Genomic DNA, 24,169 nt, shown 5'->3' with positions numbered 1-24,169 from the left:
TAAACGAATTACAAGTGATGGTTACAAACTTTGCAGCTCCAGGCTTCAGCAGTAAAAGTACGAACACAAAACTGTAAAAATACTCTATCCTGCATTGAAAATCAGGAAAATGTTCTTAAAGTGTGAAAAGTGAAAGTGCTCAGTGCTGTAAATGTCTTGTGAGTGAGTGCTCTTATGTGTGATGTCATCAGATTATTATTATGCATGAATGTAACAGCAGGATTCACAAAATTCACAAATATTGAAATAAATTACAGTAATTAAAAGGAAATGCAGCATGACATCTTAAATGTTTTTATATGAATACCATGAATGAATATAAATGAATTTTATGTTAGTCATTTAATTTCAGCTATATAAACTGGTGGTACTTCTATAAACTCTTCAAATGTTCTGCATGTAACTGGTAACTAAAGCTGTCAAATAGCTCTAGTGAAGTAAAAAGTACAATATTTCCCTCTGAAGTGTCGTGAAGTAGAAGTTAGAAGTAGAAACACACAAAAAGAGAAAAGTCTGCACACTTTTATTATCGAACTTGGCTTCCATTGAAACAAGAATACAGGAATGATGGATTAAATCAGGACGTATGAAAGAGAGCAGCCGTCATCCTCAGCCAAACGTATCGCTGCGTTAAAACGTATTTAAAAAAAAATATATATATATTAAACTACCAAAACAAAACAAATACTTCAATAAATACTTTATTTCTATTTGACTGTGTTTGACAGAACTGAAGCTGTACAAAAAGAAGCCAGTTTGGGACAGTGACTGTCCAACAACACAAACCTGCTCGTTGTTCAGGTGCCATGCATTTTCATGTTAAAGAAACACTCGGCAGCAAGCTCAGGCTACTTGGCTCATCGGGATTCAGAATATTTCAAGCAGGTTTTCTTTTGTTTTCCAACCTGGAAAAGCTGTGCAAAATCTGCAGCATTTTGGATCAAAATGACAAAGAAAGCATCGGATTTTGTCATGTAAGCTACGAAGGGGAAAGATGGGGTTTTGATGTGCAAGTCAAGCGTAGCTCCTGTAAATATATGGAGATGTAATTTCATTCGGGGCTGCACAGATACCTCACAATGTGAAGGAACAACATGACAGCAAAATAAATAAATTAACAACATAGGAAATGTGTAGTGCAGCAGCCCCTGCTGCTTTCTACACTCATTTCCATATCAAACACAGCGAATCAAAGGCAGCCCTCCGACTGAGGCCTCGATTTGATGTGGTAAATTCATATAAGTCTGCAATCAATATTTAATTAAGCGTTCGACACAGAGGGTATATTTCATGTTGGCTGTATGATCCCTTTTAATGGGGAGCCCGAGATTAACTGAGCTGTAATGGTGAGGAGGAAACAATCTGCCTCCGCGATGGAGGTGTACACCGAACATAATCTCTCTCTCCGTTTCTTTTCCTCCTCGCTGTGCCTCCTCTGCGCCGTGACTGACAGCGGGCTCCCCAAAGATCCTGAGGAGAATGACAGTGTTTGGTGCTCCGTGGCACGAGCCTCCCGTTCCTCTACGGCACACACCGAGGAATACGCTGCCATCAATCTTCATCATGTCTGCCTGCGTCTTACATTACAATCACTGACATGTCAACTGCTGCCTGCATGCAGGGGGTACATCCACCCCGTGCAAATCATCAAAAATGCATCGCGCATTCAAGAATAAACAAAGGACGTAACAGCATGAATAAGGGGAAACGCGCAGTAAGAGAGGTAAAGCGGCAAGCAAAGCACACATTCAGTAGACAAGTGGTGGTTTTGGGTTTTTTGTTGTTTTTTTTTGTCTCATCCACCTTATTAAAGTGCCTGTTGAATATTTGTGAGGTCAAGGTTGAAGCAATAACAGAGTATTTGATTTTTGCACAGTACATACAAGAGACTCCAAAAGAGCAGGAATAAAAAAGGCATTATGGCATGGCACATTTTGGCATTTTAACTCCTAGACTGTACACAAGAACAGTGCCTCGAGGAATGAAACGTACGAAAACTACAATGACTGGTGGTTCAATGGAACGAGTCGACCGACGACACAAAGATGAAAACACTGAGGTACGCTACATGTTAAAAATGATACCGTAGATATGTACAAAAGTCTCTGCTTTAAGAAACGTCTCAGGCAAATCCTGGGTTACCATCCATCCAGAGACTAACAGGAACACACACTCGGTGAAGCACGAGCTGGAATGAAGAAGGTTTGAGGAGTGTTTCACAGATGTCCACTGATTGTTAAATGCTGCAGCAGCAACCTCACATCCCGGCTATGTGTGAGATTGTGTGTGTGTGTTGCAGATGAGAGCGCCAGAAGGACGAGATGCTCAATCAGAAAAGAGGGAAGACCAATCGGGATCCAGGGGTCGGCTGCTGATTGTCCAAGAGGGCTAAACAGTTCCTGAGCCTTTGTGCACGATCAGAAAACAGCGTCCTCGGGGGGGTCGTCAGTCAAAACCTGGCAGAAAATCAGGTCTGCGGATTCCCACGTTTTTCTCTTGAATGATTGAACTGTGCTGGAGAAAGCAGACCGGGGAGTGAGGTGTAGGACGGGTATGGCTCAATCTGTTCCTTCTGTCGGCTCACCGTCCACGGGTAAATATCACATTCACATTCTGTGCTTTTCTTCTCTACGGGGAGCTGAGCTTTCTCGCCTTCAGGTTCCCCGGGTCTACGAGAAAATACACAGACTTTTAAAAAAGAAAATCAAAGTCGAGAAATTCAGCGGCTCAGCATTGTATTGTCATGTCTTTTCCTTACCCCCTAGTCTGGAGGAGTGTCCTCGACTGCTGTCTCCTATAATCAGGTGCAGGCTGGCAGCCGCTATGAAGCCCTCCTGTCGCCGACTCAGATTTTTCACCAGCCTGAAGGATGAAGAAGAGCCAGGAAAGGAGATGAGAGAAGGAAAAAGGTGGAGAAATTTGATAAATAAACATTGTTACCAGGTTTAACTTTACATTTTTCTGCATTTAAACTAAACAGGATTTCATTATCTTACTGAAAATCCAGCTGCCTCTGCCAACACAGCGCACCCTTCCTGATCACTAAGCCACCATGACAGGCTGCTTTACCTCGCATCATGTGTGCTGACAGGCTGAAAACTCACCAGCGTCCCTTGTTGTCTTCACACTGCAGTTGGATGACGTCTCCACATTTGATGGTGATGCTGTCTGGTCCATTTTGTAGACAGTCAGCCAAAGCCATGTATCTGCCTGGAGACTAACGCAGAAGGAAACGTGTCAGGAACAAAGTAAGTACGGATTTATTTATGTAGCTCTGACTTGAAAGGGAACTTTTCAAAGCAAAAGTTACAAAGTGCTTCATAATGAAGTCAATTAAGAGCAAAATGTCAAGCAGACAGGATGGTGACAGGCACAAGAACCACAAAATACAATTAAAACACAAACAATATGAAACAAAAGGCCAAAAATATCAGTTCAGAAGTGCTTCAGTTGAACTGGATGACTTGGTGGGAAGAGATGAACTATTTCCAGATACAGATGCAAATGCATGCTGCTGCTTCAATTAAACCGAACTCTGAGAACATCCAGACCTGAGCGACTTTAGGGCATCATACAGACACAGCAACTCAGAAATAAACATTGGTTTGGGGCTTTTCTCTGCTCTTACTCTTTGTGAGAAGCTACAACATTTAAACCCATCTGAAGTCGAGCTGCTTTCCTCAGGCAAGAGAACAAATTGATTGATTTTGTTCCTGCTTTCACATATTTGTTTGTTCTGTGGTTGTTTAAATGGCTCATTTCACATTGTTTGTCAATGGTCACTGTGCCTAGATACTACAGATCAAAAATCCTGAATTCTGCAGCAAGATCTTATGAACCTATAATATTTTGTCCTCTGTCATTGCAGAACTAAAGCATAGTATAATCTGATGTTTTGCATTGCGTCTCATGTGAGTGCATTCGGTCTCACCAGTTGCACCAAAACCTCCTCCTCTGTGTCAGACGGGTGGAAGGCGTCCCGACCTCCAGGCCACTCCTCCAGACCCTCGCAGATGTCTACCGAGTGATGAGCTCCGGGCCAACCTGGGACACACACGCAGAGCTTAGGCTGTTACAGGTACCGTTGAATGCTTTCATCTGCTACACCTTCAAAGCACCGTGTAGATACTTAGTAACTATATCGACATTAAAAGACCCCTTGTCACTTACTGGGAAATTAACAAGAACGTAGAATCAAAAGCTAATCTCAGTAGTTGGACCTTTTTCCCCCAAATTCCTCGATGTACCTGGTTCTTCAGGTCAAAGTACACCTGAACTGCTGAAGGGGGGAGAAGTCAAATATCTACATCAGTTAGAGAGACAATCAGCAACAGCAGTGAAACACTGTGCAAAACAAATCAGTGACGTTTTCTGTCATTTAGTTACTAAGTATCTACTTGATTTTGGTATAAATGTATGCGGGCGAGATTTACTCACTCCTGCGGTTGTGCTGGTGTTTAGGGGAGTGAGGCTGGGGGTCTGGACTGCTCCTCCCGGACTCGGTGTCCTCTGAGCTCACTGACGCCCTCTGCTGCTTGCTGGAGGAACAGCACGAAACAACACGCGTCACCAAACGCAGAACACAGCCGGCAGACACGCTCAGGATAGACGTCATCCTCAGCCACACGATCTAAGGTCAGCTCTCGCTCCCCGAATCTGATCCGAACCGTGCGACTGTATAGCTGGCCCCAGATCAGTGTCGAGGAACAACTCTGTCCTGTTGTTTCTCACACAGCCATGACCATTCAGGCACCAGCCACAGAGCAAGACAGAGCACAGAGCAGCCATGTGCAAGCTTCTCTGTAAAAGGGGGAAGTGGGACTCGCAGACCACTGGCACGGCGTTCACACGCATGTGTCAGCACAAGGGAAGATCTGGTCTCGATTTATCAAGATCCAAATTTAGAGATTTGGTCTCTCTATTATTTGACGCTGACTAATAATGTTTCTGGAGAGCAAATTCTACAGAAGCTTGATTAGATCTCAAAAAACGAGTCCCATCTTAAGAACCAGCTGTCATGAGGAAATTAAGGAAACTCATGGGATGAAAAACCAAAACTCTTCTTATTCGTTTGCCCTTTGCATTTCATGCAAAATAGCAAATCTGAGATGCAGAAATAAGAGCAACAGTTATTAGATACCATGTTAGAAATGCCATGGAGGAGGGCTGCTGAGACAGAGGCCTCTCAACATGGCGAGGGAGTGTGGGGGTCAGTTATGAACCAGAATGGAGGCTATAAAAAGGGGGTTGCAGGTGACGATCAGTATGCAAACACAACAGGCCTGGGTCATGCCAGGGAGAGGTGAGCCAGGCTGAGTTTACCACTGAGCGTTAGGGCAGGTCAGTGGCGCTGGGGGCGGTGGCGGGGCCGCGGCCGGGGCCGTTGCCGGGGGCTTCGGGGACGGGGGCTTCGGGAACGCAGGCACAGAAACACGTCGGCCGACAGCGAGACAAAGTCCAGCCCCGGCAGACAGCCCCTGGGAACCCCTCTGGACGGCCGCATGCCCCTGCAGGTGGGGGATGGGAGGAGTGGGGATAGGCAACCAGACAGCAGTGGACAGAGTGGGGGGCCTGCGCCCGTTCTCACACACTGCTACACACAAAGCTTCTACCAGGGCACCGTGAGATGATATCATCACATTCACTCAAGCTGCGCTCAGATATGAAAACTCAGCAAATGTAGACAAAAGTGTGTGCGTTTGTGCAACTGTAGCCTGTGCTTCAGACACTGCTGTAAACACTGCAAACAACCACGGGCACTGACCTCTCAGAGAGCGACGGAGAAAGCTGCATGTGTCCAACCATCTGACCGTGCTGATACGCTTCGTCTGCGGGCAGAGGAGGGACGTAACGTAAGGGAGACGGATTTCATTTCCGCTGCAGGTTTCAGTTCGTTCTCGGTTGAACTTTATACACTTTGAGCTTCTTCACCAGTGACACGGACAGACACCCCCTCAATCCAAACTGCACTTTACTCCCATCAAGCTGCAGATACTGAGCTGGAAAATGGAGGAAGGCTGGCAGGAGTTTTGTCCCCTCTGCAGCAGCCATAAATAAAACACCTCACTGAATACTATGTATGGATACAGGAATATGCATGAATTAGTATGTGTATATATGACTTTATGCCTACTGTATTTGTTTGATGTATTTGTATGTTTTCCTGTGAGATGTGAACATGTGTATTTTTCCCTCCTGGGACAATAAAAACCGCCTCTCTGTCATCTTTTGTGAACACTATAAAGTGAAGAGAATCAAAGCGACTTTCAGAGCTCTCAACCACGTCTCTCGCTCTCTGGAGCCGTGAGAAGCAGTTCAAAGCTCTGGAGCTCGTAGGAGGACTTTTGCACTTGGACTCTCTGTCCCATGTTTGTGTGAGATGTTCTCAGACCTCTGAGCAGCTTCTGCTGGTTAGTCAGGATCCTGCGAAGCTCGTTGAGCCAGGCCATCTTCACCTCCACTGTAGGAGCCTGAGAGACAACAGAGGCAGAACAACAGACCGTCAGTGGAGTTCAACTTTCTGTATATATGTAATCTTTTAGTTTATACACTTAATCATTTGTCTTTGTCCTCAGTGACATTTTAAAATATCTTGCTTTGTCTGACCGACAGCCCCAAACACAAGGATATTCAGTTTATTGTAAAGAAGACTAAGAAATCCAGCAAATACTCACAAAGGAGACGATGAAACTGGGATATTTTTCTGATTTTTACTTTTAAAAAAATCATTAAAAGATTGATTGATTGTCCAAATTGTTGCCAGTTAATTTCCCGCTGCCTGACTCGTCACGGTAGCTCTGGCTGCAGGGCTTTAAAGCTGCAGTGAAGGCCTAAACTCTCAGCGAGCTGCTGTGTTTAACCTGCCAGCATGAAACTTTTTCAGACTCCTTACCTGAACCACGTACACTTCCTCCCTGCCACTGTACCAGATCTCGAACTTCTTCACATCTCCCTTGACATTCTCTGTGATCCCCACAGCAGTCATCTGCCAAGAGACATACAGTGTTTACACCGAGACACACACACACACACACACACCCACACACACACACACACACACACACACACACACACACACACACACACACACACACACACACAGCATTAGGACGAGCAGCGCAAACAGCACATCGTACATCAGACTTACATCATGTAACACATCTGTCCTGTCAGAACACAAACATTCACACACCTCCGCTGTGCGACTGCTTCCTCCCCACATCCTCAATAATAAATCAAGAGCAGCAGCCGCAGCTGTAGGTGAGACACCAGCTGTGACAGCCTCCGCGCATCAACACATATATACGACAGAAGAAGTCTGACGGCGAGTAATGTGGGCAGCTGGGCAACTTAACACGTGTTAAAAGTCGTCAGCACAGACACCGCCATCGACTGCGCGTCTCCAGGAGGTCAGTCACTGCATTACTAAGTGCTAAAACCTGAGCACAGATCCTGTCAGTGATAGTGAGGGATAATAAGTGCATATATGTGGTCAACTTTAAGCTAGAAAATAAACCAGGTGTTATATTAAACAGGAAACTGTCAGTATTTATTCATAGTATTGTATATACTCATTCACTGTTGTCTGTACTATAAATACCAAATACTTTACTCTGCAGTGAGCAGTAAAACTTGTACACTCACAGTAAATCATCATTTTGACAGATGTAGTGTTGCAAAGCTGCATTTGGCCAAAGTATTACAGTATATTGTGCACGCTGTGGAGCATTTTACACCGACAGTGCTGGGTAGCAGCAACATCAGGCACATTAATAGTCTCTCATTACAAACCACGCTCTCATGTCACCAAAACAAGTCTGAGCTTATGTAGAAGAGAGACTTTTACCCACAAAAGCAGCCTGTATATGTTAGTAGCCATGATATTTCACATTGATTTCACAAACCATCATGACTACATTTCCACACCTGAGACACCGCGAGTCATTAAACACAACATATAATACTGTGAGCTTGTGTAGTAGCACTGGAGAGTTGGAATAAGGGATCCACTTTTATGTTTAATTCAAGGTCAAAACATGTTTGAATGTATTTGTACTGTATTTTAACCAATGAGCAGGTGTTTCAAATTGACTGGTGTGTTCCTCTAAGGCGAACACAAGCGGGGACCAACCTTCAGACAGTGCTTGAAGCTGTAGGAGGAGGTCTTGTCGCAGCCGTCTCCGTGCTCCTCCCTCCGCTTGCAGAAGAGCAGGGCTCTCTCGTACAAGAAGAGGTGTCTCTGCATCGGCTTGAAGCGAGCCAGCTCCTTCATGCGCGTGGGACCCCTCTTGTGGCTGATCCACACACTGAACGAACCCTGCATCAGCACGCGGCCCAGCTCGCAAATGTCACCCTGCGTGTAGTGGAGAGAGGGACTGATCTCAGCTTCGTCAGGGTTTAGTGAGTCACAGCGTTCGGTTCTTATCAGGCAAGCAGGGATCGGAACAGATTTGGTGCACCTCATATCCTGTGATGGCTATCTGATGCATGGAGTCATTGACTGATTTGAGCAGGTCCAGCATCGCTGTTAGTGCCCCCTGCAGTTCAGACGTCCCCTCGCAATCTGTGCTGTATTTCAGAAGTTCCTGAACAACACAAACAACAGAACAGACAAATACATGAAAACACACATACAGGTGCAGGCTAAAACAGCGCCCTCTAGTGGTGAAGACTTACAACCGCAGAACACGTGTACTGGATGAAGTTTTGTAGTTATTTCTGACAGGTTTCATTAATGTTGTTGTTGTTCTGGACATTAGCTCAGTCAGCAGATTCTGTGCTCAGAGTTAATGTATGTGGGGACCTGTTGTGTCTTTTGAGAGGTCTATGAGGTGAGTGAGCTATTAGGAATACACTAAATATATTATTTCCTGTATTTACTGATGATTGAAACGTGTTTTGGTTTAATATGTTTTTGATAACTGGGCCCATTTGTTGCCACTCATGTCCATCTGTGTGATATGACTCTGCTCTCAGTCGAACCTTCAGCAGCAGCTGGTATTTGGTGAGGCGTTGGACTGGTTTCAGCAGGTAGGAATCCAGGCCCAGTTTGTGCTCCAGCTTTTTTTGACACTCCTTCACAAGGAAGACAAATAGAACCACAATGAATCACAGATTTTTAATCATAACCCTAAAACTGAGAGGACAACAGTTGGTCTAACTTAGCGGTGTTGCTCAGCTAAGAACAATAGAAGCATATAACCTTTATTGCACGACACCAAAACAGAACAGGAGTCAGACAAAACTGCTGATTGAGAGCGAAATAATGACCAAACTGACCTGAAAGAAGGCACAGTCTGAGAACTGTCTCCACAGCGCCTCCGAGCGTGGCTTATTCTGACAGTAGCATTCATACATTTGGAAACTCTCTTTCTGGGGAGACATGAAAGAGACGTCTGTTCGAAAAAAAACATGGAAACAAATAATGCACAAATGACCAAAATACACTGAAGCTGCACAACAGAAACTTTCATATCGTCTCACCCGCTGCAGAAAACAAGCTCCCACACCTTCAGGAGCCTCCAGGCATCCTTCCAGGTCCTGGAGGAAAACCCTGGATTCCCAGAAAGGTCAAGGGTCAAGAATTAGATCTCAAAAGCCAAACAAAGTGACTGAAATAAACACCATCTTAACCCATTTCCTCCCACACTAATACAATAACTCAGTGTTAGGGCTCGCCCCATGTGACTGATCCTTTCCAGTGTTCTGTGTGTCTGTAGTAGAATGTGTTGAACTACCTGTGGGCCAGGTTTAGTTTTTCAGTCAGTACACATAAACCAGAAATCATATGTTGAGTAACACTAAGAGCAGGGCTGCTGCTCCAAGTTGTTTTGATTTTGGTCAGGTCAGATCGCTGAGGTTTTTATCTTTTCATTTCTTTTATTAGAGGCAGGCAGACCTTGTTAAAACTCTTGAGTTATGAGTCCACTTTTGGTTGCATCTATGTTTTTGATTTAAGCAGCACCCTCAGGCCAGTTTTCCTTTATTGTAAAATAAAGTTACCTACGGCCAATCGGTGCTATAAATAATTCATTTTACCAAATCCATCTGGTTTAATGTTCCCCGTCCCCCAGAGAGCTGAGCAGATACACAAGATCACACTACACAAACCACAGAGCCACCGTCGAGCCATCTCCACACACTTATTACCAGCTAGGATGGTGTATTTGGCTCTAAAAATGACATCACATTCACTGCTACATACTATGTAATACTGCATGTTTGACTGTCTCCTTTACATTATGACTGAAAAACAAAATCATTTTTTCAATTAAAGTTGTAACAGAGGTTCTGACTTTCTGTTTCTCTAAGCTTCAACACCCTTAAAGCTCTTAATCGACCGTGTTTCACCTTCATCTGTTACCTTATTATCACTTGTCTGTCTGCAGCAGTTTGCATATTTGGATCCACATTTGTCTCTTTGTGACGATGTCCTTTGAATCTGTTGCATACTTAACATACTCAGCGTGCCTGTGTTTGTATTTTAAACAGGTGTTTGTGTGTGTGTGTGATGTGTGTCATTAATCACTTGCCTGCTGTGAAAATTGTAGATCTCAGCCATGTTTCCAAAGAGGATGTCTCTCTTGCTGCGCAGGATTGGCGGCAGAAGCCCTGACAGAGCTGGGTTGTCCATCTCAGCCCTGTAACCCTGCAACACAGTAATGGAAATATAGAATTTGTGCATATGCAGTATTACCAGGAGTAATTTAACCGTTAGTAAACCAAGCATAAAGGGGTTTTTTGTGTGTGTGAGATGTAAAAAGAGGGGGAAAGTGTGTTTTCTCACCAGCAGAACTGACAGCAGCTCTTCCACATAGATTCTTTCTGTTTCTATGAGTTCCCTCATCACATGACTGTGACACACACACAAACAAGCGCGCGCACACACACACACACACACACACGCACACAGGAAAGCAGACACAGAGAGAGAGCCAGAGGGCATCATTAGCACTGAACAAAGAGAATCCCAAAGTAAACAGCATCAAGAGCAGGACTGAGGACAGGCAGACGTATGGACAGATGCCTCCTCCTCACCGCTTCAGCAGATCTGGGCTGTCCTCTCCCTCCAGACTGTACGACACACAGCTCCGGCTCTCCTGGTAGTCGTGGATCACCTCTATCTGAACACACCAGAGATGGACAACACTGACTCTTCTTCCGTTTGGATTCAGAGAAAATGTTATGATGGACGGATATAAATAAAACAAAAGTCTTTTTCCTTACTTTTCTGGGGTTGGGGCTCTTCCGGGAGGCTCTCTTCCCAGGCAGAGAGAGGTCGAATGTGAACTTCAAACCCTCCCCTGTAAAAGCCAGATCATCAGCTGCAGCAGCAGCTCATCAAAGTGTATAAATGAAATTCGCACGCAGTATATTTCAACTTGCTCTGATGAGACATGCTGAGGAGACGGTTCATCGACGCATCTGCACTACATCAAAAACAGCTTTTTTTATGACCTTGTGCACACAATGGCCTCAAAGAGATTTGCCTGCCCTGCACGTGACCTTTTCTTTTCCTCGTTAACTTAAAGAACAATCAGCCATGATCGACATTTGAGGTAATCAATGATAAAAGCTTGCCTCCTCTCACGGTGCGCCCAGGAACCAGAATGCACAGATCTAAAGCAGCGTTTGGCACAACTGTCGGTGTCCTTTTGATCCTGGCAGCCGAATCCTTACATGCTAGTCCAAGCTCAACTGAGTCGTGTGCCCTTGCATGTGCCATGTTACATTCATGATCAGTGGTACGCATGCATGCATATACGTGCACGTATGCATGTACCGGATCAAATCAATCAAAGCTAACCACTTTTCCCTTCATCTCCTCCTTTAAATGGCTGGTGTCCCGAGCACCAAGGGACACCTCAGAGGGGCTCATAATCACTTTCATTCTCTTTCTAGTTATTACTCTCATTAGTATGGCTTTATATGACAGAGAACAAAGCTTTAAAGACATGAATGGACACAGAAAGAAGCCTATTTATCTTTTTTCACATACTCTGTGATGGAGAATGTAGATACACTCAAATAAGAAGAAAACACCACATAGCACATACAGTATTAATTGGGTACCACTGTATATGGTTATACAGCTCTGTGCAACCTCCCTTGAGACAGAAAGGGAGATGAAAGGCTCTTTAATGTATATGAACCACATATGGTTCTATAGCAGCTATCCTGACTAATAGAGTGGTCAGGTATTTCCCAGTGGACTGATTATACCTTCTATCTTTGTTACAGCTTGTTTGTAAAGATGGCCTGCGAACCCTGAAGCCAATTCAGGAACACCTTAGGTTTGCTCAGTGGGACCCTGTGATGTGTTAATGTAACCATGGTGCCTAAAGCAAAGATGCAAAGGGAAGAGGGATTGGTGCCAGGCCATAAGGGCTGGGACGAGACCCCATACTGGGCCTGGGAAACCACATAGGAAGCCTGCTGTATAGGCTGCAAATGAGGGTCGCTAACTAAAAACAAATGCTGTGTGACTGACTGTTACGTTCTTTCAGGTGTGTATGAATGAGCTGACAAAATCTCTGTTTCAGCAGCGATTCTTTCTTTTGATGTGTGTGTGTCTGTACCATGCTTGGGGGAGAAGAGCGGGGACTTGGAGCGTGGTGGGTTTTCAGGCCTCGGGGCCACCAGTTGGACCGGTCGCACATGTTTGTCAGCCAGCTTCCTCAGACAAGCCTGTCGGTTCTGGATCATCTGCTGCACGGCTGCATGCTTCTCAAACGTCTCCCCTATCTGCATCTAAGATAGAGGGAAAAGGACACAGAGGTCGGACGTTTGATTGTGATGTAAAATGCAGAAATGTTACTGATATTGAGAAGCAAACACACACAAACTGTAGTTCAAGGTCAAAGAAATTGCTCTCATGGTTGGTCTGAAAATGCTGGTAATGCTGGATGTATTGAATTCTTTTCACTTAAAAATAATCGTGGTCACTGACCTGTAGCTGAGGTGTGATGGTAGCCTCATACTCGATGGCCAGGATGTCCGGTCCTGAGCTCAGCACAGCTGGTGCCCCCTCCAGGAACTTCTCAATGTCCCTCAAAGCAGCTTGAGCCCCCTCCTTAGACTGGAACTTGTCTACCAGCTGATTGGCCAGCAGGTATGCAGCATCATCACACCAAGTTTTGGCCTGAAGGTGGAGAACGCATGCATACCACTGATATCAAGTTCTGGTGTGTGTGTGTGTGTGTGTGTGTGTGTGTGTGTGTGTGGACGCCCATGTCTCATACCTGTCCAAGGCAAAGCAGCAGCTGGTGTGTTTGCAGAAGACGAGTGTGTTTGGTCTTGAGAGCAGCATTGAGTGTATCACAGTAGTGGCGAAGCTCGTTGCAGCGCTGCATAATAAGAGCCATGGCGTAGTGGTGACCGGCTGACAGCTGGTGTCCGTGAAGGATGATGATCTGAGCTCGAGCCATCACCTCCTGATAGAGCCAGCAAAGACAGACCTACTGTATGTATAGTATCTGTGTTTATGGTAAACCCAGCTGGTACATAAAGCTGCTACATGAGTGCTGTTATTTGCAGATAAGGGCTGACCTGTGCATTTGATTCCAGACTGTCCAGCCTTTTGAGAGCCTGTTCTGTTTGAGCCAAAGTGTCAACAGATACCGGCAGCTCCCTCTCCTGAGCCATCAGATGGTCCAGACACATCTCCGTCTAAACAGAAAACACACACATTCAGATAGACTGAAAGAAAACAGTCTAAAGCCCTAAGAGGCATGACAAGCCACACTAACCCTCGAGCCTGACTGAACAGGACTATATCTCATAAATACAGACCATACATGCAAACATAAGCACACAAAAACATACATGTGCACATGACAAATCGATGGAATCCTCACCTCCTGAAAGCTTTGCTCATATTTGAGCAACTGCAGGTACTGATGGAGTTTCAGATGATGCTTCTCAAAGAAGCCATCGAAGGCGGACTCCATGTCTCTGAGCTGTGCAAGAAGCCTAACAAACAGAGCGACTTAGGAATCATGTAACATTTTCAAGGTTTCAAATACACTTTTTGGCAACTAATCAATGAAATGATGAGTACAAGTAGGAAAAATGGCTGCTTGAAGATGTCTCACCTCTGTACTGTCTCCCAGTCCAGCCTCACGTCCCACTGGGCGTCATCCTCCTTCCCAGAGGTCTCCAGGCTCAGGAGAAGATGACGACCCTCCTTTGACACCGACCTGATTGCGTCCTGAGGACAATTTGCACTCAAAATGAGCAGCATTCAAAACATACTAACAAGATGGTGGTAATATTAATACGTGCATCTTGTATAATAACATGTGAGACTTACTTTGAGGTTCCTGTACTTGTTAGTGTGAGACTCAAGGAGAGACTCGATGGCTTTCCCCTCATCAGGCAGTTCCGTCTCTGCCAGCTCAGTACCGAAACCCTGCAGCATCTGTGCAATGTCTTTGACTGTGACTGCAAAACTTTCAATAGCCTGTAGTGGACGCAAAAGACACAGGAAATACAGAAATGCTGTAACAGCTATCCTACTGCATGCAAACACTGGACAGGTCTGAAAACTCAGAAGGAGGGATGGGTGTATTTCCATCTTATATTTAATATTCATATGTGCAGAATTTCCAGCAGCAGCTTTATCAGACTGACAAATATTGGCTCAGTCACAGGGGTGAACCTCAGAAGCTGAAAGAAGATAAGGGCGGATGGTGAAGGATGGTGCAGATTACTGTTTGGCCACAGCGTGCTGCAGAATTTATTAGTAGCTTACTGTTCGTAAAACAATCCAGTCGCTGTGACAATAGTCCAAAGTGCCTCCAAACTCTGAAGTCAGCTGGTTCTCATCAATGTAGCGCAACAGGTCTGTGACGGAGCTCAGCATCACCACCTGAAGGTGCAGACAAAATCTGAGACCTCACAATGAAAACGTTTATTAGATTTATGGCAGTGGCAAGTTAAATTTTTCATTCATTATCCAGTATTCTTATAATACACAATAGATTTAGTAGGAAAAACTGTTTTGGCAAGGAGGAGGAGATAAGACTGACACCAGAATAAAGGCTCATTAGAGCCACTGGCATGTACATGAGGTTGTTTACAATCTGTGGAACATCGTATTTTTACCATTGATACCTCACAAATTAAAGTGGTTTGATCACCAGAAATATTACATGTAGCATAATCTGCTTCGTAGAATATTTGTTCTGAAAGTTAAAAGTGAAATCAGCACGTTCTTGGTCGTGTCCACCACAGAACATTTGACTTATGGAGATCAGGGTCATAAACAGGAACAAGCTGTACCTTGTTGTGGTGTGGGACATGTTTGGTAACTGAGGAGGAGCTGCCTTACTGGCATCTTGAGCATGAAGTCCTCTTGGCTGAAGCGAAAGCCAATATCAGTAACAGTGCGGTGGAAGAAGCTGGTGGGTCGGAGCACCAGGACCAGGTGGAGGTTCCCGGGAAAGGAAGCCTTGAAGAGGGAAAAAGAGCTTCACTGTCATGCTGATGATTCTGCGCATGGAGGCGGATTCAGAAGGAAACAGAAACTTTGCACTGACGCTCACTGTGGTGCATATCAGCTTTTCACACAGTGCACCATAGACCTAACTCATCCTGTACTGGCACGGGAAGAGAGGAGAAGAAAAAGCATGAATAAGCTCTGCACATGTGACAGGCGAGACCTCAGGTGTCAACCGCTCTGTCAGGCAGGCGATTACTGTCAGCCTAATGGATTCAAGGCTCAGTCACTACACATGTGTCATATGCTGCATTTCATCTTCAGGTCGTCTGAGGTCGTTTCCTGACTGTGGAGGAACGTGTGCTCAGTTTCTGCAGTGTGCTCAGGACGCAGGGCTTATATTACAACAGTCTGCTGTACGGGTGCATGCTGTACTATAAAAACTAAAGATTTTGATATTTTATCTCTACTCAGTGACTTGCACATTTACATAATGCAGGTGTAAGTCATGCAAAAACCAGCTCTGCAGCTCTTTCTATACATCGCCTCTATTTCTTCAAATATCCCGCACGTACTTGAATGTGACGCAACTCCTGACATTCATTTGTCCTGACTCCATCGCCGGGGTCGATCAGTCAAGCTTCTGCTTTCAGGTTAAGCATGCATTAAAAAAGCCGCACATCAGTCCGACCAGGCTTCAGTTCAGGTTTCTCAAACAGCCAATCGCATGACGAAGCAGAAGCGCGCGCGCTGCACCGCAGTGCTACACCCGCCGGCAGCTCCAGCCGGTGCCACTGCCGCATTCCCCCCTGCCCGCCCAAAAACTTCTCCCCAAACTCTTCACACGGTGAATAAAACTGATGAGCGGCTCGTTACCGGGCTCCGGCGCATCTTTGGTATCCCCCGCCGGTAAAAGCAATCAGCCATGGTGTTAGAAGCCATCTCGGTCAAGTGCAAGTTCCCGCCCGTCCGATGGAAATCGGTGCCAAGCTGAGGTATGCAGCTCCCTCCGGCTGCCTGACCACCGCCGCAGCGCTGCTGCTGCCTCTCAGACGGAGGGTGGCAGCGATGACTGCAATGTTTCCCTCCCGCCTTCCTCCCTCCTCTTCCTCTCCTCTCCTCAGCAGCCCGCGTCATCACTCTATTTTTGCTTACTCATACATTTGCAGCATAATGCAAAGGGACATTCAGTGCAGACGGAGTGTTTAGGCTACTTTTCAAACTACACACCTCACACACCAAAAACAAAACCCCCTTTGATTCTATGCAAAAACAGCAGTTTGGTCTGGTGGGTTTTGTCCGGGTGTTGCTCACGGTTTCAGCACCCTGGACAGCAGCTCATAAATAAACCAGCAGCCTATCAGCACAGCCATGTTGCAGCTACTTGTCATTCGTAAGAACTGAGGAGTAGAAATATTGATTAGATACAAATGGCCTTGATGAGAAGAAAAAAAATGAAATATGAAACTCACTGCTATCCTGGCAAGAGCAGTTTTGATAGAGGCCCATGTGTCCAGTCTTCGGTCTAAAATGATGATAAATTTTACTCCGGGTTGCCTCGTTCTGCAAGTAAAAATAGGCAGTTGTGTATAGTTGGAGTGTCATTCTGTGCAATCATTGAGGTTAGGCAGGAAAATTCGAAAGGGTAGCCATCCAAAACTGTAAATTCACATCTTTTATTAGTGTTTACCGACTGCATACATCACTTTTTCATCATTTCAAATGAGCTGCCTTGGACTTGGTCCACTTTCAGCTCTCATAATGTCCAGAGGAAGTGAGGTTTGGTCATAGAGGGCATCAGTAGGACGTCTGACACAGTGAGCAGTTCAGGCCAGCTGTGCTCAGAATACAAGCGCTGGGCTTTTGGTGCACTGCAGAAAGGGGGAGAGTCAGACAGGAAGAGATGAAGGAGGACGTACCGAGGGATGAGAGTGAGGTATGTAAAGACTTTGGCTAAAGCTTCCTCTGGAATGTCACTGAAAGCCGAGCATTCTGGGAGGGTGATGATGACGCTGGAGTCTTCCCCGCGGCCCCCTGGAGAAAAACATATCAGCAATCGATTACAAAGAGGCTGGAACAGAGAGGCAAATCAAACCAAAAGCAGCTGATGCAGGACTTCACATACTATAAATCTTTAGAAATGACTAAAGACAAGGCCTCACCTGACAGGTACGCCACCTGTTTCTCTATGTAGCCTCCCACCTCCTTCAGGCTTACAGGGACAGTCACCTCTGGAAGAAGATCCACAAGTCACAAACATCAAAAGCCTGAGGGAAGCGAATGTTATTTAAATTCTAATGATCAGTTGATGCAGAGTGCTGTTTTTTACGCAGATGTCGTCTAATTCTTCAAAGATGGAATAAAACCATAACCTCCCTGAAGAGGACCAGCGCAGCTCAAAACACTGTCAGTCACATGCACATAAAAAAAGAAGAATCTGCTTCTTTCTCTCACTCAAAGTCTCTAAATCCTGCAAAACAACAGCCTCAGCGCTTATTTGGCACGGCCTTCAATAATAATGTCACTAAATTAATGCTTCAAAGGCTTTCCCACCATGACAACCACATTGAAGCCTCAGTCACTGAAGTCTTGACATGAAAGTGCTCACAGACAGCGACTCTCACCTATCAGCTTTAATCTGAAAACAGAGATTTTTAGAGATGTTTCATGATGATACTGATGTTGCAGCTGAACACAGAGGGCTGCCTCGCTGTGGCAGATGTAAATCCTGCATCCGATGCATGCGAGACAGTGACATCATTAAAAGGCATTAGCTCGTTTACTGTACAGTGTCTGAATTGATGTTAAGATTACTGGCAGATGGCCCGGCGTCTTGTGTTTGGTGCCATTAGTGTTGTAGTCTGAGAGGCTAATAAATGCACACAGTCTCTTGCAGAGCAGTCAGTGCAGTTCATACGTCTGCCCTTTGCTGCACCAGGGATCATTCAACCGGGGGCTTCATCTATAAAACAGACTGTTTTGATCTTAAATATGACCTTGACCTGGAAAGGATGTTTTCTCAATGTTAGACTTAAGTGATTTTCCTGCTGCTCGTGTAGAGGTATTGCAGTTTGAGACGTAAGCTTGAGTTGATTTTTGCATCAGCTTTATGAACAATGTGATAGAAACTGTTTGCCAACCCACGAGATGCCTGGCTTCAACCTCCTCGACCATCAGCGTGATCTCACCTTCTAAAACGTTTACTTTTTCTCTTTTGGCCTGAGGCTGACCAAACCTTATATGTGCAAGGGCAATCACAAGGCAGGTGCTGTCAATTTAAGCTGATGTGAGATTTATAGGTGCAGAAGTTACAAATGGGACTCTTGGAAGCTGCTTCAGTAAAGTTTTTTACGCTCAGCAGCGTTTGTGAATTGAAAGTAAGCACACCATCCAGAATTATCTTAAGATTAAATCTAAGAACATCTTTATAAATAAGGCTCCAGAGCCGTATAAGGCAGACCTGTGCCTCACATTGACACTGTTTACATCTTCTACTCACACTGCACTTACAATAGATTGAATGCATGTAGTGCATGATCTTATCCAGAATAAGACAATTGCAATGGCAGCGTCTGTTTAATATGAGCTCATACAGCGCACCATTAAATACAGCGCGACATAGAGTAAAACTTTCCAGCTTCCTCTCCAAACAAGAATGATTAACAACTGACATAAGAAGGAAAATTTAAGGCACTAACTTGTGTAACCTGTGCAGAAGTTTATGCAACAGATCACCAGGGCAGTAAATTTGCTCATAATTCATCGTTTCCTCATCCATAATGAATAAAGACATTAAAAATGAAGTGGAGCAGATAACTGGAAAGGTGCAGAGTCAGAAAAAGATGAGAGAGGAGGAGGAGGTGTTATTTTCCATGCATCCACTGCAGCAATAGTGTCTGTTAGGCTGTCAGGGAGCAAGTAATGAGCTCTACTGCTACCTGCTGAATATTTGATGTGTGTCTGTAACAGAGAGGAGCTGAGCCAGGGCGGGCCAGAGCAGGTCCAATGGTTGGACCATGCACACACAGACGCGGGGTAAAGTTACCATCACGCTGGAATAGTTATGTAAACTTGAATACCCTGTGCCACGAGACCTTCAGGAAGTGGAAACAGGTCTGAAATGAATAGATATAATGTTATTTTCCACTGGGATAATGGCTATTTACAGGCATATTAGGCTGTGAGTTATTTATATAAAACAACAGTTTATGAATTGTAAATGTAGATTTCAAATCTTACACACACGTTTTACAGTTAAAGGCTAAGTTAAGTTAAAGAAATAAACAAATCCCATGTAATGTATTATTCCATTCCACTTCGTCTAGGACGCGCTGTGTTCGTCTTTGGGCCGGCGTCACGACCTTTCCAGGTGACATGCAGGATGGTGTGTGCAGGCGAAAGTCAAATAAGCTCTGTTTGCTGTTCTGTCCTTCGGCACAGAGGAAGAGGAATGTTTGCCAGTGTGGAGGGAAACAGAGATTTGCTGCCAGTCAAACAGATCCAGACTCAGACCAATCCGGTCAGTCTGCATACAAAGCTGAAGGCAGGGAGCTTATCTCTGTTGTCCAAACAGTGGAAACCATGTACGCGGATTTCATTACAGCTCCTACAGTATAAAAACACTCACCCCGAGTAATTTTTCATGATTTGTTCTTCTACAACACTGAATATTGGGGGGTTTGTTAGGCTTCCTGTTCGATGAGCAGCAGGGGAAAAAGACTTTTATGTCAAAGTGAAAACAAACTGAGGTGTATCGAAGGAGCCAAAGGGGTGTTTGCACATTTTATGGGCATTATAAGAAGTCAATATTAATAGGCTGGTAAAATATTAATCCAAAACATGTCCAGGCTGACTCAGGTAGGAAACTAGTAAATGTTCTATATTGCCTGACCAATTGATGGCACAGCGCCGCACATGACGCCAGTAAATCTACAGTGACTCATACAGACTGACAGCAAACAGAGGCTGCTTTACATGCAGAGAGCACACATACGCAGCATGGATGTTGTGCTCAGTCTGATTTTGTGGAGACCAAAAAAAAAAAAAAAAACGGACACTATAATCCTTTGCAGAGCAAGAAATCTCCTCATACACACACACACACACACACACACACACACACACACACACACACACACGTTTTCATAGTACACAGAGGCCTGGCCTCATACTGCTTTTAGGTCATGAGATATTTCACTAAACAAAGCTTTCAGTGCTAAGGGGATTAGACTGGTGGGTGGCTGCATTCTGATAGAAAAGGGTAGAAGAAAATTGAGTATTCGACCTTCTGGGATGCGTGAAAGCTCGACTGGTTTTAGACCAGAAAGGCAGAGATGGTAAAGATGGACAACAAGCTTCACATATCTTTAGCTGGGCCTCCACAGGTTTGAGCACCTGTGACCTGTGCTCTTCGCTCTGACAGCAATGTGGATATTTTACTGGTAATTTGGTCATTTTGTAGTGATATTTGACTCCAGTAGAGCAAAATATTTTGTGCTGCAGAAGGACGAATAGTCTTGCTTTTCCTGTGCTGTGAGCTGCTAGTCTTTATGGTGTTGGTAATGATTTGTCATGACTCACATGGCTCTCTGTCTCTAAATGTTATCAGACTGCTAGCTTTCTATCACGCTGCTGCAGGGAAACGATCACTCATGCTGAAAACTGCAGGTGCAAACACGGCGAACAGGTTGAAATGTTAATTGCTTGCACGTGGAGGTGTGGCAGCTGCGCTCTCAGCCGGGGCACTCAAAGCAGTTGAGGTGTCAGCTAAAGTTTAAGCACTGAAAGTTTCACATTTAAGCCAGCTGAGTTGAATCAGCTTGTACAGAAGTCCTGAACGCAGTTGAACATGTGAAGAGTATTGAACTGTCAGCTGCAAAGTAAGATGTGAAGGCAACTGAGAGGTCGCTTAATGCATTAGCACTGAAAGCAGTTAAACTGTCAGAGAAAGGCTGAGCTGTCATTTGAAAAGTAGACAATGAAAGATTTTCAGTTCATTTTGAATTTGAAAACATGTAGTAGTAATAGTAATAGTAGTTGAAGTGTTTGCCGGCGTGCAGACAGGTGGCAGTTTGAGTGTAGCTGAAGTGGAAATGCAGCTTCTCCTGTGCTGTGGGCTGTTAGCCTTTGCAGCGTTCAGTGATTCATAATGATTCACACGGCCTCTACCATACTGTCAATGCTGTCAGCGTGAGAGATAAAAGTTTATGGTGTACTGATCTAGCAAGAATATATGTTTACACAGACAGACTGATAAGCAGGATAACACCATTAAGAGGGGAGTGCAGTCTTCTATTGGACCCTGTGTTGTGAGTATTGTTTATATCGTAGGTTTACTTTGAAATGCTGTCATTGTTTAAGCTCTCACACCAAGCAGGAGAGGTTTCATATAATATTTAGGATGGTAATGTGCAGAGAGAGGGCGATGGGTGAGCCGTGTGAAGGATAATGTGTCATTCACCATGAAGTAAAGGATGAATCTGTGGTTATTGTATCATGCAGCAGTGTGTGCTTTATGCTCGCCGCCGCATGTAAGAAGCTGAGGACAAGCCCAGAGAGAAAGGCTCACCTTTCACAGAGAGAGCGAGAAAAGGGTCACCTGGTATAAATAGAAACCGAGCATGGCCTTTGCCTTGTCGTCTCTGTTACCTACACACCCTGGCCCAGGTACAGTGAACCCACAGGAGGCACAAAAGACAAGGGCCCATCAATTAAACAAGAACTCAAGGCTGCCAAGATCCCAGAGTAATCCCACCAACCTCTGGAGGCTCCTCCATGATGCTGCCAATCACAACCAGCTCTATTTCTGTCCAGCATCTTATCTTTAGTCTCCAGGTTTGTTCGTTTTTTTTCCGCCATTTGTAAAATATGACTTCAGAATGATGACAAATGATGAAGGTAATGTTGGTTTAAATCCTTGTTGGAATAATCTTTATGTTAATTACATTAATGTATAAAAAAACTGTAAGCTTTTCTTTCCTTAAATACATACCATACACATTAACATACTCTGAATAGTGAAAGCTGCGCTATACTTTCTGAACATTTTGTCTTTTGAATGGGTTTTGAATTACATCAACAGCATTCATTGTTCTTGCATCACTAGCCCACACTGATCTACAACCCAGACTCTACAGACATTCAGGCTACAAATCATTACTATGGGTACATTTCTATCCATCTGTGAAGGCTTAAAATAGCTGACATAATCCCTGCAGTGGCTCACTGCTGGAGCAAAGCTGCAGGAACTGGCACATCAATAATACTGACTAACTGAGACACGGGGTGCTGGTCTTAAGTTCCCTCCTGTTCTGGCTCTCAGAAGTTACAAATGAACTGTCAGTCAAACTTCTGCTGTGGTGCATTTCAGTCTCAGTCAGCTGAACTGCGCTAAGAAACACAAGTGATGGAAAACAGTTTGGGAGTAGATACTGGGTGATACTCAAAGCCTGTAGCGGCTCCCACAAGTGAAATGAGGACTGTCGGCATCGTGTGTACTCACGCTGCAGAGTGTTCTCCAGCTGGGAGCCAGCCTGCAGAAGGTAGTGGTAGCTCTCCATCTCCTCTTTGGGCCCTTTCTCCGGCTCTCTCTCCTCCTGCAGCGAGGCTGGGCCCATTCCCCCTCGTCTCCGACACGGGATCAGGCGGGGAGAACCGGCACTGTCGTGGGAGGTACTGCCAGTATGTCCAGGCCTCACATCCTCCTCAGAGTCCCACAGCCCTGCATGGTGCCCCTGTAGCGAGGCTGGGAGCTGCGGCCAGGAATCTTGCGCCCGCCTGCCTCTGCGGGTCCCAAGCTCCAGATGGGACAAGTCCCTGAGGCTGCTGCTGCTGGATCTTCCTGACCTTGAGCTGCATAGAGTGTCCCCACAGCAGAAGATCTGTCCACATCAGTGGGGAAACAGTGGTTTGCTGTCCTGTCGTTGCTCAGACTCAAACACACACACACAGTGTATGAGCGGACTGCCCTGCTCTCAGCAGCAGTCAGTCACTTAAAAACAAACAGAGCTCCATCTGGCCGCTGCTGTCTGTCTCTGCTGCCCCTCCCTCCCTCTCTCTCCTCCCTCTCCTCTCTCTCTCTCTCCCTGAGCTTTAGTGCGTCAGCTCTGCACCGGGCAGAGCTCAAGAGAGGACTCCTGACACACTGCCAGCTCCCTCCCAACTTTTCCCCTCACTTCACACTCCTTCATGCTCCCTTTTCGCTGCTCTCTGCGCATTCACTATAACGCTGACTGTACTACAGTAGGCTGGATTGTTCAGCCGTCATGTTCACGACCCCACTTTCTCCAGCTTCACTCACAACATAGATGCGCACACACAGCGGAGAATAGATCTATTGTGGGCACAAGCAAATGAAAATCTACCGCGCCCTCAGCCAACAAGTTTGGCCCATGCAAAGCACAGCCTTTAATACACAACAATCACATTCAACCAAGAAGAACAAATATGAAAGGGTGTCATTGTGCACGTACAGATACACAGAGGCTTTCTCAACTCAACCCACAGCTCCTCTGGACGGATCAGCGCTCATTAACAGCACAGACTCGAGTGGAGGAAACTCACACGTGTGCGCAAACCTCCTCTGCGCTCGCAATGCGGGATGTTTTCCTGATGAGGCCACGCGTGGAGCAGCGGGAGAGCAGCCACTCAGCTGATCCAGCTTAGCCTCTCAGCCATCTCATTACCGCACAGCATCTGCTTAGCACGGCCAAACACACACACTCCCAGCCG

The 24,169-nt window shown here is 45.3% G+C and overlaps 1 protein-coding gene across 5 annotated transcripts; it reads right to left on the bottom strand.

Annotated features, from left to right (window-relative positions):
- Positions 1-506: 506 nt before the first annotated feature.
- Positions 507-23,308, bottom strand: mcf2a (MCF.2 cell line derived transforming sequence a). Of its 5 annotated transcripts, XM_076738957.1 has the most exons (30): positions 22,941-23,308; positions 17,602-17,670; positions 17,359-17,473; positions 16,912-17,002; positions 15,332-15,451; positions 14,753-14,869; positions 14,312-14,461; positions 14,094-14,209; positions 13,857-13,971; positions 13,549-13,668; positions 13,242-13,433; positions 12,950-13,141; positions 12,579-12,750; positions 11,227-11,303; positions 11,038-11,123; positions 10,787-10,853; positions 10,533-10,648; positions 9,484-9,553; positions 9,280-9,372; positions 8,983-9,075; positions 8,460-8,585; positions 8,132-8,353; positions 6,893-6,985; positions 6,392-6,470; positions 5,765-5,828; positions 4,438-4,538; positions 3,932-4,044; positions 3,105-3,217; positions 2,759-2,862; positions 507-2,669 (listed from the first exon to the last, which is right to left on the bottom strand). In XM_076738957.1, the coding sequence occupies exons 1-30, from the start codon at positions 23,053-23,055 to the stop codon at positions 2,629-2,631; spliced, it is 3,342 nt and encodes a 1,113-aa protein (XP_076595072.1). In that variant the 5' UTR covers positions 23,056-23,308; the 3' UTR covers positions 507-2,628. The 5 variants fall into 5 exon arrangements, with proteins under 5 accessions (XP_076595072.1, XP_076595073.1, XP_076595071.1 ...); XM_076738958.1 differs by lacking the exons at positions 16,912-17,002; positions 17,359-17,473; positions 17,602-17,670; positions 22,941-23,308 and adding an exon at positions 16,316-16,513 and having other exon boundaries at positions 15,283-15,451; XM_076738956.1 differs by lacking the exons at positions 16,912-17,002; positions 17,359-17,473; positions 17,602-17,670; positions 22,941-23,308 and adding an exon at positions 16,316-16,507.
- Between the last annotated feature and the right edge of the window lie 861 nt (positions 23,309-24,169).

The sequence above is a fragment of the Chaetodon auriga genome, chromosome 9 (assembly GCF_051107435.1).
Source record: "Chaetodon auriga isolate fChaAug3 chromosome 9, fChaAug3.hap1, whole genome shotgun sequence".
NCBI classification, from domain to species: Eukaryota; Metazoa; Chordata; class Actinopteri; order Chaetodontiformes; family Chaetodontidae; genus Chaetodon; species Chaetodon auriga.
This window is presented reverse-complemented; position numbering and strand designations above follow the sequence as displayed.